Source organism: Bombus pyrosoma, linkage group LG3, assembly GCF_014825855.1.
Source record: "Bombus pyrosoma isolate SC7728 linkage group LG3, ASM1482585v1, whole genome shotgun sequence".
Classification (NCBI taxonomy): domain Eukaryota; kingdom Metazoa; phylum Arthropoda; class Insecta; order Hymenoptera; family Apidae; genus Bombus; species Bombus pyrosoma.
This window is the reverse complement of record NC_057772.1, coordinates 15,854,689-15,872,981: the sequence shown is the minus strand read 5'-3', so window position 1 is coordinate 15,872,981 and position 18,293 is coordinate 15,854,689. Positions and strand designations below refer to the sequence as shown.

General features: G+C 36.8%; 1 protein-coding gene across 11 annotated transcripts in view; it reads left to right on the top strand.

Annotated features, from left to right (window-relative positions):
- The window catches only part of LOC122565966 (protein tramtrack, beta isoform), a 46,610-nt gene that overhangs the window by 19,555 nt on the left and 8,762 nt on the right, over positions 1 to 18,293 (top strand). For 5 of the 11 annotated variants that reach the window (XM_043722577.1, XM_043722576.1, XM_043722578.1 and 2 more), the window contains exon 5: positions 11,791 to 18,166. The exons of 5 other annotated variants lie outside the window; for them this stretch is intronic. In XM_043722577.1, the coding sequence (XP_043578512.1) occupies positions 11,791 to 12,506 (716 nt within the window). In that variant the 3' untranslated portion in view covers positions 12,507 to 18,166. Of the gene's footprint in view, positions 1 to 2,031; positions 10,621 to 11,790; positions 18,167 to 18,293 lie in introns of those variants that run through there. One more of the 11 variants, XM_043722585.1, reaches the window with a different exon arrangement.

Genomic DNA, 18,293 nt, shown 5'->3' with positions numbered 1-18,293 from the left:
TCGTTCATTGTAAGAAAGTTGAACGCAATTTATGTTTGCGCCGAAGTGACGGACCGTGGTGAAATGGATAGATGTCATTACAACGAAAAAAGAAGTGTGCGTAGCTCTTTTTAACAGACAACGAACGTCGGCAGGTTATCGCTTCCGCCTTCTCTTGCGTTCTTCTCGTTGCCTAATTGAGTTTTCACGACGGAGGAATGAAACACGGAGAAACAGAAATTTGGGGAAAAGTCCGAAACATGAAAACGAAACGGGAAGGAGAAAACAAATGAAAATATACGACAGGACGGAAAGAAATGGACAAACAAATGTAGTGACGGAAAAGAAAGAGCGAATGATGAGAGAGAAAGAGAGAGAGAGAGAAAGAGAGAGCGAGAGATCAATATAAAAAGAAATCGGTATCGAGAGTGTGACGTACATTCTTTTCCATATGATGTTCGAGAAAGAGAGAGAAAGAAAAGAAAAGAAATTATTTTACTGACGTACGCACGCACGCGCACACATGACAGAGTGCTTCGAAGATGTCGAACATGATGATCGTTCGGTAGTGACCGTGAAACGTGTTGCTTTGTTCTCTTTGCGCAGGTGAGTTGAGATTATCTGAGTCACCATTTGATCTCTGAGAGATTACCTTTGCGCGGGGGAAGCGAGGGAACTAGGGGAGGCCAGCCGCTCAAAAAAATACAAAAAAATATATATAACATAAAATAAAACAAAACAAAAAAAAAATAAAATGAGACCGTTCCGAAATGCCAGAATCTAAATAAGAGAAAGTCGAATAAAAGAATCTGATGTAAAGTGAAGCCGAAAGCGGATTAAATATAACAATATATAATTGCATCGAAGAAGAGAAAACGTTGCTTCTTCTCGAGCGTCCTCGATCTCGATGGATCGTCTTCCCGTAGAGAATGGATAATATGCGTATACGGTTTAGACTGACGGGACGCACGGACTCTTTAAAACGTAAAGTAAATAGGGAGGGGGTCTTTTTCGAGTGTACATGATGATGATGATGTTTATTAACATTCGCATATACGTGCATTCTGCACGCGTATGTGTAAGCGTTCGTCTCTGACTGAGTGATATGTTGCGCGTGTTGCGTGTATACATGTATTTGCATACATTCCGTAGCAATAGATACGAGAGCGAGTCCAGGTGAACGGGAGGAAAAAAACGAGCTAAATGGTGTAAGACTGCAAACGCGAGAGGGTGGAATGTAAGTGTGCGTGACAGACGAGGAAGAAAGGGTGCGTGAGAGCACGCGCGCCTCTGTGTGTGTGTGTGCGCGCGCGCGCCTGTGTGTGTGTGTGTGTGTGGGTGTGTGTGACGCATGGAAGGGGAAAAAGAATTATACGAGCGCGCGCGTATGTATGAAAAAAGATTATACGTACGTGTGATCGCGAGAATGTCTGAGCGTGTGTATGGTGCATATTTATTTGGAAGAAAGAAAGAAAGAGAGAGCCATCGTTGAGTCGCTGAAATGCTCTTCATGGTATGGCAAACGAGACCGTAACGGTCCTCTTCGCAGCCAGCCGGTACGGGATCGAGGCAAAGCCGCGATCAACAGTGAGCAGTAGCGAAAGCGTGCGTGAGAGCGAAAGAATCTGAAGAGGGAATGACGACGAACAGGGGTGGGGACATGGAAAAGCGGGTGCGGCATAAAACACTTAACATGGGACAGAGTTGACGGACAGCCGGTTCGAATACGGTGACTCTTTTTTGCTGGCTCTACCCTTCCTCTTGCTTCCCCCCACAAATATAGATATACGTTATTATATCAGTACATTATTATACACTATTATATATTACTAGAAATATTTGATAATTTATACCTAATGCATCGATATACTTAAGTTCGAATGATGTTATTATAACATTGATATATATATATATATACACACGTATGTATGTATGTATGTATGTATGTATGTATGTATGTATGTATATATATATATATATATATATATATTATACGATACAAAGGTGTAGGCGTCGAGAACTGTTTAAAGAAGAAAGTTTTCTTCGTTTCAGACCCGGAGGAGACATCGAGTGGCGGTGGCTCGCAGTCACCGACTCATATACGCATCAACTTCGAGCGATGCTTTCGTAAGGAGTACAGCACGTCGTCTCTTCAAGGAAAAACATCGTCAACGGCAATTATGGCGTCCATGGATGACTCGCAGCAATATTCCGATTCCGAATCGGAGCAAAAGGTGTCGAAAGACAATTTGAGCAGTGCCATATTTAATCTGGTCGCCGGTGAATCGGAGATCAGTCAAAGCGACTTCGAAGGATCGTTTAAGGTCGAAAACGAGAGAACGGAAGGTTCGGTACGGGACTTCTGCGTGAAAGAGGGCGACGTATATCGGTGCACTGTATGCAATCGTACCTACACACACATCAGTAATTTCTGCCGGCACTACGTCACCTCACACAAGCGTAACGTCAAGTACTTTGCTTGTCCGGTTTGTTATAAGGAATTCACGCGGAAAGATAACATGGTCGCCCACGTTAAGATCATACATAGCCTTAAGTCGCACATGGCTCTTAGCAGCAGTGGCAGCAGTAGTATGGGTCAGCAGCGGTAGACCGCTGTCGATGCGCCCTCTCTTCTCAGGCTACGTTCCTTGGCTCTTTCCCTTCGTTCTGCCTCTTGAGAAAGAATACAAATTACCGTTAGGATGCTCCTCCTACGTTTCTGGAGGCGCTCTTAACGGCCAAGTATCACTTCGCGTCGTGCAATCGTCGATAAATCGTTGAACAAATCGTTGATCGATTTCTTCGTCGTCGTGGTAAGGGTCAGGGGACGTTACGCAAGGAAGAGGCATCAAACGAAAAAAATCGCGTGAAAAGCTCAAGAGCGATGCGAGCGTACGTGTTAGTGGCTTTCCGGATAAACCCATAGCTGTGAAAGAAAGAAAAGAAAAGAAAAGGTCGCAGTGTTTCGAACGGACAAAGAGAGAACAAGTAGTCGCGTTAGATTAGTCTCGTAGTTGATAAAATACAATCGAGGATTGGTTTTTGAAGACAACGCTAGTAGGACGAATCAAGAAAGGACAATATCAGAGATGGGGATAAACGGATAGTCAATCGAATATACAAATTTTAAACATCAGATGATCATCATCATTGATACGTAGATAGTTGTGATACGTAGAACATCTGTTTCCTTTACGTTTGATAAACAACAAACAGGCAGAACAAAGAGCTAAATCCGAAAACGTTGTTTCCGCGAATATGGGGAAATTGAATCGTAGACCATGTGTCTGCTGCAGCTCAAAACAGTTTCTCCTTTTTCAATGGATCAACGTGAAACGAAAGAAACTGGACTTTTAACAAACGGATATATGATATTAATCATAGCAGCTAGTAAAGTCAAATACAGTCGAACGGAGTACCTTTTATGTCCGGTTACTTTATTAAACGTGATATAATTCGTGCTATATCGGATCCTATAGCTAGCTACTGGTTTTCTCTTGATTCGTTCGAAAGTTCGCTCTTTCGGACAAAATCGGCGGGTGTATCTCAGCCTATTTCGTAAACCGAAAGCTCCCTTTCTCGAAAAGTGATTTTCGTGCGTGTAACACGAAACGGGCATTAAGTTACAAACGAAACGAGCTTTACCGCGTTGCTTCCCTTCAAGGGAATCGCGGATGTTATACAAATAAAAAGAAAAAAGGAAGGAAGAACGTAAGAAAGAGAGATATGCGCATACAAAGAGTTTATATATGATTGAACCGGTGTACTCGTTTGGTCGTCTTAACGTAGTTGTACGACAACGAGGATCAGTTATGAAACAAAGAGGAGAAAAAGTAAGCAAGATAATCGCAAAAGAAACGTGAGTCCAAATCAACAAAGAGTATATTTACTATTGTGTGACTATTATATTACGGAGAGAATCAAACGTGTTGCATGTAGCATCGAAAATATGCATACGTTTATTGAAGTAAAACGGCGGTACATGCACACACAATATAAATAAGGGAACCACGTAGACTGAGTAAATGCAATATATATGTACGATGACCGTTCGCCATGTTGTTGAGCCGTTGAGCTGTTGTCAAGCTGTCGAGCCTGATTCGAAGTTATATAGTAGCGTAATAGGGAGCCAAGGTGGAAAGAAGTCCGCGGTTAGGGCAGGGAAGGATGGAGATAGTTAATGGGGAAATTAACGGAACGGGACATGCAATTCTTGAAAGACTGCAGAGGGACGGTTTTAACGACACCAAATACAAGATAGTACTGACATTGGATAGACTGAAGGCACTTTAGTAGTAACTTAACGCCATATCGTACTGTACCGTACTCTATTGAACAAAACATTTGTGCTTAGCCAGTACAACTGGACACGGTTTTACTACTATATATTCTATATATTCTGTATATTATATATATTATATTAGAAAACATGGATTTTATCGTTATCCAAAAAATGATACGTTCGTTTATTTCCTGTTTAACTTGAAATGAATCGTGGGTAAAATATCTATATATATATATTGTTCCCAAGAGCAAAAATATGCGATTAAAACGACTATTAAATTTGTTGCATAAATTCATAATCAACTAAAGCTAATCGTTATATGGTAGATTCTCTTTTTGTAAATATTAAATTCTAAATAACGTGAGACAAGGATGTGTGTGTGTCCAGGGTCATAGAAATTATCGTTGTTAAAAATATATCCTTGTCTTACTTGTTACGAGTTTTACGCAGTTTATCTGAAGCATAATTTTATGTATAATTTAATTCAGAAAGACCATGCTTAGAAAAGAAAAAAGGATACAGAGTTCTTTGTGAGTTCTTTTAGTCTTAAAGACTATAGCGTGCACGCGCAAACGGTCGAGTCGATTATCGATTACTGTTCAAAAGGGATACGGCTACAGTGATGGTACATAGGCTTAGTCGTGAGAGACAGCACTAAAATACGATTGTAGCTTACTATATTTTGCACTTTACACTTTGTCGAATCCTCTCTAGTCGGACCTTCGTTCATAGATCGATTGTTATGATTATGAACGACACGCATGAATCGGAGAGGAAGCGAAACGATTTATATACAAATTTTTTCACTAGTTGGGCATAGACATTAGACGACTAGAGGCTATATAATAATAATTATAAATATTATTACTGCTACTATTAATTAATTATAATCGTAACGGAGACCTTCGTTGTTATTTTAAATGCGTGGGATTTCAAGGTGAAAAGAAAAATGAAAGAAGAAGAGACAGGACACAACATGATTTATACGATCTTGTGTCCGATATCGCCCACGATTGACCAGTGTTGTTCGTTCGTTATTCAAGAGATATCTAGCGTTGCAAAGATAAAAAATTTTAGTTGTAAGAAATACGGAGCGATCGGAAGATCGATCGCCTCCGGATGCAATTACGCGTACTTTTAGGAAGATAGAATGATATATTATTAGTTAGGCAGGCAGCAATGATTAGACGAGTAGGTAAAGTAAAGCAAAAAAAAAAAGAATAAGAAACGATAGAAAGAGAAACAAACTAAAAGCATATACGGATGTTTTAATATTTCTGATCGTAATGGACCGTGCCGCTGACTCGCAAAATCGATATGCTCTCAGGTCAATTATCTTCAAAATTTTTAACTTTCATGGACCAAAGAGTATCCACCATTCCGCGTCGGTGGATTATTTTCGGCGGGGAGAAAAGATGTGTGTGTGTGTGTATTCTTTTGTTTTAGTTTATCCTATTTTAGCTTGTGTTTTTCTTTTTGTTTGACGTAAAGAAAGAAAATTTTAGGGACGAGAGACAGTTGCAGGCCGGTCTTGGTGAAATTGTTGTGTTCGGGATGGGTTAACGCAAAGCCCGTCCAAAAAAAAAAAAAAGGAAGAAAATATGAAAACAAATTGAGGAAAGAGGGTATAAACTGATAGTTGAATATAAATATTATATATTAAACAAAAATAAGTGCAAAGAGGCAGCGGCTAAAACAGCTTATATCGATTTAAAATGGAAAAAAAAATAATAATTAAAGTAATACACTCACATTTGATAATCACTGAGAGGCTAAGACTAACTCAATTTTAGATGGCAGGTAAAGAGGACGATTTATAGAAGCGGAATAAAGCGTGTCGATATGAAATGGAAAGTACAGTGTAACAGAGCTCTCGGATCGCCTAAAGTAAAATCAATTGCCAAATTGTAATGAATGACAATTCAATCATTTCGATACTAGGCTCACGATCAATTTCTCATTTTTTTTTTTAACAATAGACCAGAAAAATAGATCCACGTGCTTGTTTCTTTTAAACGGGGCGCTTTCCGTGATAGCTCGTTTGGGAAATCCAATTTTATTCGTCCGTACGAAAAGGAGCGTTAGTTTACCCTAGTCGACTTTTGCGTGAGAAATCGCTTGGAAGACGTGAAACTCTTGGTGATCCTTGTTGACTACATGTTTGTTTTTTGTTTAAATTTTATTTCTCGCATAATATATTATTCTGTTAAATATCTTATTTGTCGTCGTCGTCGTCGTCGTTGTTGTCGTCGTCGCTGTACGAGAAAACAAAGATCCGCAAATGTTTCTATCCGCCGTTAAAGTTTAGAAAGACAGTTGCAGAGCATTTGGCAAAGAAGCAAAAAAAAGAACATTTGTAACGACGCGTATGCGAATCAAGTTGTTATCTCTGCTTACATCGAATTCCTTAATGGTATCTTAAGGCTCGTGATCAGGGTAAACTGATACCTAATAAAATTGTTGAAATTTAGCAACTGATCTTGAAGCTTGCTACGAAAATTTATCGTACAACATTCGCTCACGTTCGTTGCCTTTAAACGTTGTTAATCTTTAGAATTAAGGTTGTAAAAAAGAGGAAATTCATGTTGCCAATCAGTAAAACTTAGTAGAAGTTTGCGAGGGGTGTTTTTAAGGATTAAGGATTATAATGATACGAAATCCTTATATTCGTACAAAATTAGTGTTCAAGTTGTAAAAAGTGTTCATAGCGAAAGAAATAAACACTTTGAAGTGTTATGAGGAATTGTTTGTAAGGGGGTACCTTGTACTTGTACTACGCATTGCATAAAAAAATGATTAAAAATTAATTTCAACTAACGTCGTAGTAAAAAGAGAAAAAGGAATAATCGGCCGAGTTAAAATTTTCTACGAAAAACTGCAACTGTTTTGCCTTCGTTTAAGTGAATTTTACTGGAAGCAGAAGCGAATTTCTCACGCCAATCGCGGTTAGGATCACAGAGGTCTCGTTGATGAATTTCGTGTTGAACATATTTTAATTAATTTATAAGTCTACGGACATTGCGGGTGGGTTACGGGGGAAAGAATATGAAAAACAAGAAAAATTTTACATAGATTATATTATATTTATATATGGTTCTTGCAATGGCGACACGCCAATAATTATCGTTCTCTTTTATTCGTCCCTTATTTCGAAAGCGGACCACCAGTCAATACCGATTATTCTAAGTTTCTTTTTCACGTGTTATCGGCATCAGTCGCTCTTGCAAGAGACCAACGCGAAAGAGTAACAGAGAGGAAGAAAGAGAGAAAGAGAGAGAGAGAGAGAGAGAGAGAGAGAGAAAGAGAGAGAGGTAAATTACGAGGCTTAAAAAGCAGACTGTACTATCGGATAGATTTTAATATATATATATTAAATATAAATATATATATATATACATAAACATATATATATATTAAAAAAGAAAAGAATCATAGTTTATTATCGCAAATAAATTACACGCATATGTACACAAACACGTATACAGAGAGAAACACATATACAAAGTATGCGACTGGCGTAAAGATGGTACATATATATATATATATACATATTATTATTATTATTATTGCGATTATTATTATTAATATTATTATTACGATTATTATCATTATTATTATTATTATTATATTATATATATATTTATATATATATATATTTATATATATATTTATATATATATAAACAAAGGTTATATCGAATATATTTTAGCGCTAGTTGATAATACCTATTAACGTCGTTGCAGTTTTTGAAATGATGCGTCAGAAAATGAGAGTAAAAAAAAAGAAAGAAGCAAAGGAGGTATGTGGTTGACTTTTAACTTTATATATTATACGTTGAATTAACGTACTTCAGTGGGATCCAATAATATGTAGCGGTGTAATCCCCGATTTGGTGCCTTTTTAAGCGACATAAATAATGACGATGAAGAAAAGAAAAGTAAAAAAAAATGAAGTAATAATAATAAATTGTTATCGACGCCCGCGATCTTAGGCGCGCGCGTGCGCGTGTGTGTATATCCCTTTTTTTAAAAAGCGCGCCCGATGATCGCAATCTAGTGCCAAATAAGTGAGACCTTGTCGTGAAATGAGCGTAAAAGAGTAATAAAGGGAAAATAAAAAAAAATAAAGAACAAGAAAAAATTTTATAGGGAACTTTTTAGAGAAGATGAGTCTTTTCTGACGCTGGGTAGACTTAGTATATTTTATATGCACTGATTGTTTGATTATGACTATCGATAATAAAAAGAACGGTGTTCAATAGATTGTAATTGAAGGATTTTTAAGTCTCGCTGTACCGACTTTTGTCTCATACATTCACGTCTCCGTTGTTGCGCGCGCAATGCATACTCACGTTTTAGAAGCACTTTTAAACGTGCGTGCCTGGTCGATTTTACGAGATCCGCTGATAGAAATCTGAACAGATAGCTTATACTTAAGGATCAATGAAAAACCGAAAACGTAACATTAGCGTTACAACGTCGTATTATAGATACGTATTGAAATCTACGAAATAAATATCGCTCGAAAAGAATATTTAGCGCGCATCTCGAAAAATCGTTTAGTGTATCCAACGTACAAACTAGCGCATCGAAGGAAACAATAAGACACTGTGTTAAATGAGTGAAAGAGGAAAGAAAGTTGTTTATTGTCCAACAGTTTTTTTTTTAAATTAGCGACTCTTACTGTTTAAACTTCTTTGAAAATCGATCATATTGTTTCTTCTTGTGATAACATGTGCGTAGAACCCCGATATTTTATCTTTACCAACGCGTAAGTCAAGCGAGTTTCTTGTATGAAGCTTCATCCATTAACTGCAATAACACCTTTAGTAAATTTCAGCTGTTACGTCACTTTTAATTTTATGTTATACATTTACCAATATTGTTTTCTTCCGTTACAACTTTTTACAAAGAAATCGACGTTCTGCGTCGTATTTTCTTATTTTTTTAAACGCTTTGCACGCGTTACGCTAAAAAATGAATGGGGAAAAAGAAGTGGTTGAAGAACTAGCGAATAAGCGTACTAAACTAGCGTACGTTGAAATATTTTGTTACCAATGGTTTATTCCGAAACGGAAAGAAAAAGGAAACAATGATCGAAGAGGTTGTTGTGCGAATTGTGTGTTGTAATGGAAATTGACCATAAATTAATGAGCTGGATCGTCTGTCTAGTATATGTATACGTATATACATGCTTGTCAAGGAAAGTAGCAGACTAATTGAAATTCGAAAAAGAAGGTAATTACTATAACGACTAACAGCGCAATGCTACACGCAGTAGAACTTTATTTTACTTCCTTTCGTTACGTTTTTCGTTGTTTTTCCGTTATGATATGCGTTATTATTGTCGCACGTATGTGGAACGTGAGTGTAAGTAGGCTCAGAGACTCGTGATCATTCATTAATCGTTTACATACAAATCTCTGCTGTCCCGCGTAGTTGGAGGATATTTTCAAAGCGACGCATCATTATCAAAGTGCCATAATTTATTTCAAAACAAAGGATTTGTCACACGCGATTAATTCGCCACGAGTTGTCTACAACCGTTCTCTGTCTTTTTCTTTTTCTTGTCTTTTTGGAACGAAAATTTTCTCTTTCTTCGTTTGTTTATATTTTCTTGTTTTTTTTTCTAATTACCCTTTGTTTCTAATCTTGTTACTACGTTCCACAACCGTGTTCTTACGTAGAGATTTCTCGTTAGTCACTTGAAACAGAAATCATATCGTCCCTTTGTATATCTCGATATGTCCACACATACACCAAATTCAAGAATTCCCGCACTCACTACGAAGCACCGTTACTCTTAGCCAAAAATTACTTTTATTTAGTTTCGTTTTAGTGATTGTGGATGCATCTGGTTGGTCGATAGCGATCGTTGTCTCGTCGTCGACGATTCTCCATCAAAAGACACGCTGCTAAATAAAATCATTGAAATGGCTCCTGTTAACAAATCACCATTCAATTTTTTATAGAATCGTCAACATAATCGGCGAGAAACGATTGTCAGGACCGATCGGACGATCCTTAGATATTAAGATTCCTACGTTGTGTGTGGCTTACTCGAGTAAAAGCGAACGTTTCTTATTTGAGAATAATAGAAATTCGATCGATTTGCTCGCACGTTCGAATACAGAGCAGTCATCAGTGTTGAAAATAAAAAGAGAAAACAATCGACGTTCCAACTGCTTGAGAAGCCAATCACGATAGGAAATCAGCGATTATTATTTTTTATGGACTTTTGTTTTGCATGTTGCGTACGCGTATTGTTGATTTATTATTTTTACTGTCCGGACAATGAAGCAAAGTGAAACATTTGAAGAACAAGAAAAAAAGATAAATATATATATGTACATGGTTTTTTCGTTGCATTTAACTTCTGATTTTTATAAGTCCGCTGACTGTTAAACTCTTTATTTTTTGTTTTCTTCTCATTATCTCAATGTTTTCGTTGCGAGAAACGATTTATAACAATTTCACGCTGATAATGTTCATTTTAATCGTTACGTAGAAGTTGAAAGACTATTTTTTGTTCTATTTCTTACTTATTAGCTTGCTTCTAATAAAACATTGCAAGATGTTTAACCGAGTCACTAGTAAAGGACAAAGTCTGTCACATAATTTAGTCGCAATGCCGGAATTGGTGTCGTTTCTCGCATCGATCGAATTCTCGGTACAAAGTACGATGTAGAGTCCATTTTGCACGACAGATTCACGACTCTACGACGTGTATCTATCTTCTCCACGAAATCACCCGACGTTTTCAATTTGGAAACTTCCCCGTGCATCTTGCATTGGGATGTATCAAAATTACTGATGCTTAAAAAGGGAGAAAAGCATCGGGTGAATTCTTTCTTAGTTATCATTGCCATTATGTTCCCTTTGCTTACCCTTCCCCTTTTTTAAGTTGATACACGATCGTCAAGAATTTTCAGCGTGGAATCGATCCGTCATTCTGTATATTACGAGTACACAAAACGCAATGAAGGCCCGATATTTGCCTGACAACTTGTTAAAAAAAAAAAAGAAAAGAAAATGGTACGACTATACTTTGTTTTGGTTTTGTTTGATCAATGCGAGATTTTTATTTTCATTGATATCCAAAATTCCCGATTCCCTCGTATTATTTATTGCTACTTTATTAAGTAGATTATTGTTCGTTCTTTTATATTATAATTTTATTTTCAGGTGTTATTTAGATTTTATTTGTACTTTATACAGAATCATTTATATGCCATGTTGATTTCACATCGAGCTATAAATTCCCTTTACGACTCGCAGTAGCCTCTCGTATCTCTGTTCTGCACGCATCAGAGTATACAATCATACATCGATATCATTAAATATTTATTTTCAGTACGAATTAGATCGCAGTTGCATGCAATTTACACAGCCTTTACCGTAGCCAGAGAGCAAATCATGTTTTAGAGAGTCTCTTTGATAATGCTCATTGTCGTAATTGTTGTAACCACGATCGTTACTTATTATCGATAAGAACCAGTCTCTTTACTAACTCGAATCTTTTCACAGAGTTTTCATCGGGGAACACGAAGTCGGATGGCGAGACGTGGAAAGAGAAAGGTCGAAATTCTGGATCAGGATCTTCGGCGAATCAATCGAGCACGGACACATCGAACGCGAGATCGAACACCACCACTTCGTTGACCACAACTACTAGCTCAACGTCGAGCACAGCGTCCAGTTCCGGCACAACGATGACCACCACGTCGACAAGAAGTTCGTCAATGTCACCGGCAACCGGTAGGAACAACGCGCAGAACAGCGGCGGAAGTAGCAGTAGTGGTAGCCCGGCACCGACCACCAATTCCTCGTCGACGAGTAGCGGTCACCAGATCGGAACCATGTCGGCTCCACCTGGTCGACAGGTGCCGAAGAGACGCATGAGGCGTCGCGCCACATCGCACTCGCAGGATCCTGCTGAACAGCTGACCGAGATGTCCGTTCGCGGTTTGAATCTCTTTCGTTACGCCTCGATATCCGAGGGTGTCTATCAATGCACTGAGTGTGCGAAGCTCGACATTCAGAAGACGTTCAAGAATAAATACAGCTTCCAACGACACGCTTTCCTTTACCACGAAGGCCATCAGAGGAAGGTATTCCCGTGTCCGGTATGTGGAAAAGAATTCTCCAGGCCTGACAAAATGAAGAATCATATGAAAACCGTGCACGACTGCTTCATGCCGAAGGACTGCGTGATGCCATTTGGTTTTTATCTCGCACCTTAGCGGGCAGTGCGAGGGCGAGGTGGGATGGCGATCGGTCCAACACGAAGAACGACCACTGAACCAGCGGAAGAGAACACTGGCCGAGGAGAAACGACCGTCGCGATTAGTGACGTCCAAAGGAACTCGAGGAGCACGCTCTCGAGGACGACGTTGAAGCACGTGGCCACCTCGAGGATGCTCTCCATATTCAGGCGGGGCCGTGTTTGAGAAAGCGAAATCTTCCTTCGTTTACTCTGTCGTCTTCTCAGCACCGCCCTAGTCTAGTCACCCGATAGTGAAAATACGTGGTCGTACAGAGAGACACCGATAGAAAAATGAATCAAGTTGTCTTCGGTCGGAGAAAACAAAATGTGTTTCCGCGGTGTGTGCCGCGGACCAATCGCATAGCCCATCTCACCCCCGCGATGATCGACTCCTCACGTTGTATTAAAGCGAGATCGGATTTCCTACGCGTGCGATCAATTTTTGATAGTCGTTTTTAATGGAAGCCCGACGAGTATTGTCTTTTCGGGAAGAAGGGCGACCGACGGTTGATATCGGCCAGTGGAGGAGACTAACGTGACAGATCGCATACAAACACTGCTGAGCGGGACGACGTCGAGTGATCGCGGGGATTTTTTTCTTTTTTCTTTTTCTTTTTTTTTCTTTCTTTTTTTTTTGAATTAAAGGACAAAGAGAAAAAGATGTCTATACTCGAACGTAAGTGCTCGAGTAGTGCTGCTGTGTACATTAGTATTATATAATCCTTGAACTGTGCAATAGCGCGCAATGCTTGTGGACGATCGATGCCCGGCTGTGTCTCCTTCACTTGCACGACCATCCTGATCGCCATGGTTTTACACATGGAAACGTAAGCCGCGTGAAATTTCAAAGAAATTCGCGGAGAAAGCGATTTGGCCAGTTGGAAAAAGAGGAACTTTTAATGATACCGATTGAAAAGGTTATACTTGTTTATAGGTTTTTATCGTGTAACTAATATTGTAGGCGGTTACGTTTGCGTATGTACCATATATGGGAACCATTGTTTCACAATGTTGAAAGTAATGTTTATCGTGTCGAGTCCGCGTTACCGAAAAGTTCTCTTTTACTAAATATCGTCGCAGTATTTTACGCGGGCGTAGTCTGCATATAAAATTCCAATTTTCTCTTTATATTTTGAGAAACGAAATTTAACGATATTGGTGAACAAAAAGAGGGAGATATATATTCTTGCAAAACTAGCCAGCTTTCTCGTGTCTTTATCAACCGCGTGTTCTCTTTTTCTTTTTTCTTTCCTTTTTCTTTGATACGAATACATCATTTTTGACATATAAAATTGATGTCTAGAGTATATCTTCCTTTTCTTCTTTTTGAAGCAAAATATAACGGAGCAACGTAAGCAATATGATTAATGTGACTGACAAAGTATCGTATGGGTATATTCCCGTTTTAGATTATACCGTGATAGCTTTAAAAAAAACTTCCAATGCTTTAACGCACGCACAATGTTTTTATTTCTTTTTTCACTTCTTTTTGTTTCCTTATTTTACCCGCTCTTTCGAATTCAGCACTTCACGTGTGAAACGTTGGTTGTGAATATGTTCTCTCTTCTTTCCAGATATTTTCCAATTTTGCACCTTTCATAGTTTCCTATACATAGGGAATGCATAAAACTGTATACAATCGCGATCAAACTAGTTGTTTTCCGTCAAAAGAATGTAATTTGGATATTTTTCCCCATTGTCTGTGTTGGGGGAATGTCACCTGTATTTTCAAACTTTCAATTCAAATAATCATCTATGCTTATCAATTTGCATAGAAGCTTATTCGAGCGATAATAACGTGCTTCCAAATTTTTGTCAGATGCGTTATATTTTAAAGTAACGAAAAGAAAGATGAGCAGATGGATTGTTATCAAAAGTGCAGAGTTTCATAACCAGGATTCGTATTAATATTATTATAACTATTATTGTTATTTTTCTCTTTTCAATGTTTCCTACGCCTTCCAACAGATTTGATTCCAATGGTGCGTAATAAAGCATATTAGTAAAATATTAAAAGAAAGAAAGGCAGACAGAAGATGAAAATGTATATTTATCAGAGTTTATTAACTTTTCCCTACGAGGTACAGAAGTCTCCTAGAGTTCATTAGATAGTGCCTAAAATAGAGAAAAGGGAGGGAGAAACACGAATTATACTGTATAACAGACCGGTATGTGTACAGGTTTTCTGGGAAAGTGTATTATAATTATTACCAATAATTAATTATTATTCTTACTATTATTATTACTGATTTACTATTACTCGCACTACTATTAATGCAGCAAAAATAATATTATTTTTATTTTCACCGTTACTATTATTTCTATTAATATTATTGTTTGATAAGAATTATTAACTTTTAGATATGGACAAACACCGATAGAAATGGTTATTATTGCTAGGTATATAAGTTAATAATGCACAAGCAAGCACAGACAAGTTATAAAGAAAGTTATATATACAGGCATAGTATATTTAATGACCCTTAGTTAGTTGTGGGTCTAGACCGTTTGTTTTTTCTCCTTGATTTATTATTATTATTATTATATTATATTATTATATTATATCATATTATATTACAATATATTATATTATACTTTTTTCGTTCATTCGTTCGTTAAAAAATCTGAAAGAAATCTATTATTTGATACATTGTTAACACGTTTTCTTTTTTTTCGGTGTTGGGACACCGCAGAGTAGAAATAGTTGAACGAAATATAAATTTATTCGTGCATATGTATGTGCGTGCGCGCACGTGCTTATATATATATATACATACATACATACATACCAATAACTTTTTGGGGAAATGTTCAAACATCGTTCACGCAGTCGAGCAGAACTAATGCAAACGAAGTGTTATAATTTGTTCGTGGGAACAACGCGTTACTATCTCTCCGTATCAATTTTAAAACATAAACCAGGAAAAAAGGAACCAGAGGAAAATAATTCGCCATTCGTTGTAATTTCTACTATTCTCCATCGTTTCGTTATTTTTCAACCTGAACAAAATAATATTATTCAGCAATAAAATCAAAACATATCGTTAAATCAAATGCTTACAAGAATGTATTTGTTTAATCGCATAACGATTTTACCCATAGACCTGACATTATAAATCCATTATTCTACAAAATTTGTTATAAATAGTACCTATTATTTTCGCATTACGATACGTCTATTAAAAAGAACAGCGAATTAATATTTCCTCCTTCGTCCACCCTTCCTGCTATTTTCCTTTTCTATAATGCTATAATTCGTTGCGAGAACTTTCGAACGAATACTGAACGGAAAGCAGTATTTTGGTCTTCCGCATCGGTGTTATACGCATGAGAGAAAATGAGCATGGATGTTAGACGTGTGATGTGTATGTCTCAGAATGATGATGAGGATGATGCTGATGATGATGATGTTGATGATGATGATGGTAATGGCGATGATAACGATGATAATCATCAAATCTTAATTATTACAGAGAACTATTTAAAAGAATATATATAAAGAGAAATATATTACGTGAGAGGGAATGTGAACTCGCGTGTGATTTCGTTGCCGTAACACGAGAGAACTCGTCGAGCTCCTCTCTTGTAGATCCAGCTCGTACTCGTAGTCGGTATTTAAAAGGAAAAAAAAAGCAAAAAAAATATATCAATATATATATATATATATATATATGTGGGTGTGTGGGTGTGTGTGTGTGGGTGTGTGTGTTTGTGTGTATAATATATGTATTATATATGATTGATGATCACATGGTTAATATAACACATATATGTACTATATATATGTATATATATATATTTATATATGTATAATGAAATTGCGTAAATGTAAAGGAAAAACAATGATAACTGTTTAGTTTCCGTTAGCTGAAGCACGAAATTTATATTCGCGCACAATTCTGTTTCTTGCGTCCAATTTATAGTTGTTATGTAGGAAGCGTAACGTTCATTTTGATATTGTGCATATACGAAAAAGCACACATCTAAAATACTACCAGAATACAGAGCACGTTTCGAAGAAATTGTGTATGGATTCGCAATTTGAGTTAGTGATTGATATATAATATGTGGCATCGATACGTACGTTTATAAAAAAATGGGCATCGTATGCAATTTCGATTGATTGCTTGTATTAACAAAGAAAATTATTACTATTTGGAAAGATAAGGTTTGCGCCATACATATACAGTTGAAGGCTCTAACGTTATTGCGATACCAATGAGTCTTAGGAAAGAAAAAGGAAATGACAAGACGAATTTCTTAATTCTATGATGTGTGCAAAAGCAATCGAAAACGGTCATGTTATACTTTTTTTTTCTTCACTTTCCATGCATTGTGACTACCTTACTTCTTACATTTTAGGTTTATACCATTATTGTAATAGTTCTATTATATTATATTATATTATATTATATTATATTATATTATTATTACACTATTATATATATTTATATATTATATATATAGCATATATATAATATATATGTATATATATTATTGTCATCGTCAAATAACGTTTATTATTTTATTTTTAGTTTTAACTATAACATCGGGTAATTAGGTTACGCGATAAGGTGCGTTAGGCTTTAAAAGAAGCAACACGATTAACACATACGGAATGAGGATACGAAATAACCGAACAAAATGCAAATGCGGTTACTTGAATTTTTCATGATGCAGAGATATTTTATTCGAGCGTTAAATGCTATTGTAGCTTGTGACATTAATGCGATGCCTTCTATTACGTTTCCAATTTTATTTGTTGAAGTAGAATGCAAGATATAGATGATATATATTTATGTATATTGTCACGACGTTCTGGCGAATAGACTTATTTATATTTACCATAGTTAAATCTGCACGTTTTATTCATGTGTTAGCGACGAGTACGTTTTTTCTTCGCGTAAACCGATGAAAAAGTCGCAACGCATCAGTGTCGTTTGTGTCTCCTCGTCTATTACCAGAACCTCGACCCACTACAAATCTTTCGTTTGCCGCGAATAAAATTCGCGGTTTACACGCACGTTTAAATATCTATCGATAAAAAGAAAGCACCGGCAGACGTCTTAAATAAAGAAAAGGAAAAGGTATATACATGCATGTCCACCTGCATTATTATTCCTACTTACTGTTCTTCGACGCTTTAAAAATGGAGATAATGCAAGTGAGTTTTATGAAATTCACCGTAATGTTATAAAGATATACACACATATACGAAATATATAGGTACCAGTACTGACACTTTTATTTGCACTCGATCCTGGAAGCATCACACGACTCTCTGTTTCGATAGAAGGAAGAAGCAGTACATAATTCTATTAGTGACACTAAAAGTAACAAAACGCATTCATGCAGGATGTTAAAACTACGAAAATGTACTAATAAGTAATGGTAGATTTTTGCAATAGAGGAGAAGGAATTGTGAGAATTATTAAAAGATATAAACGTTGCGAATACAGAAAAAAATCTATTATATATTATATATAAATACTATATTATATTATATTATTATATATTATATTATATTATATTGTACGTTCGCCCCGTTTGAGGGTGGAAGCGCGCTTATACAAACAAACAAAAAAAAGTTATATCATATAACAGTAATAATAAAGAAAATGAAGCTATACGTTCGCACATTATCGTCGGTCGTTGACTGTACATTTAAGTGTACGTACATATGTACCTATTATAATCGATGCCGGGTGGCGATGAGGACTATAACAATTTAATACCTATTATTATTTTTATTTGTTTTTATCTA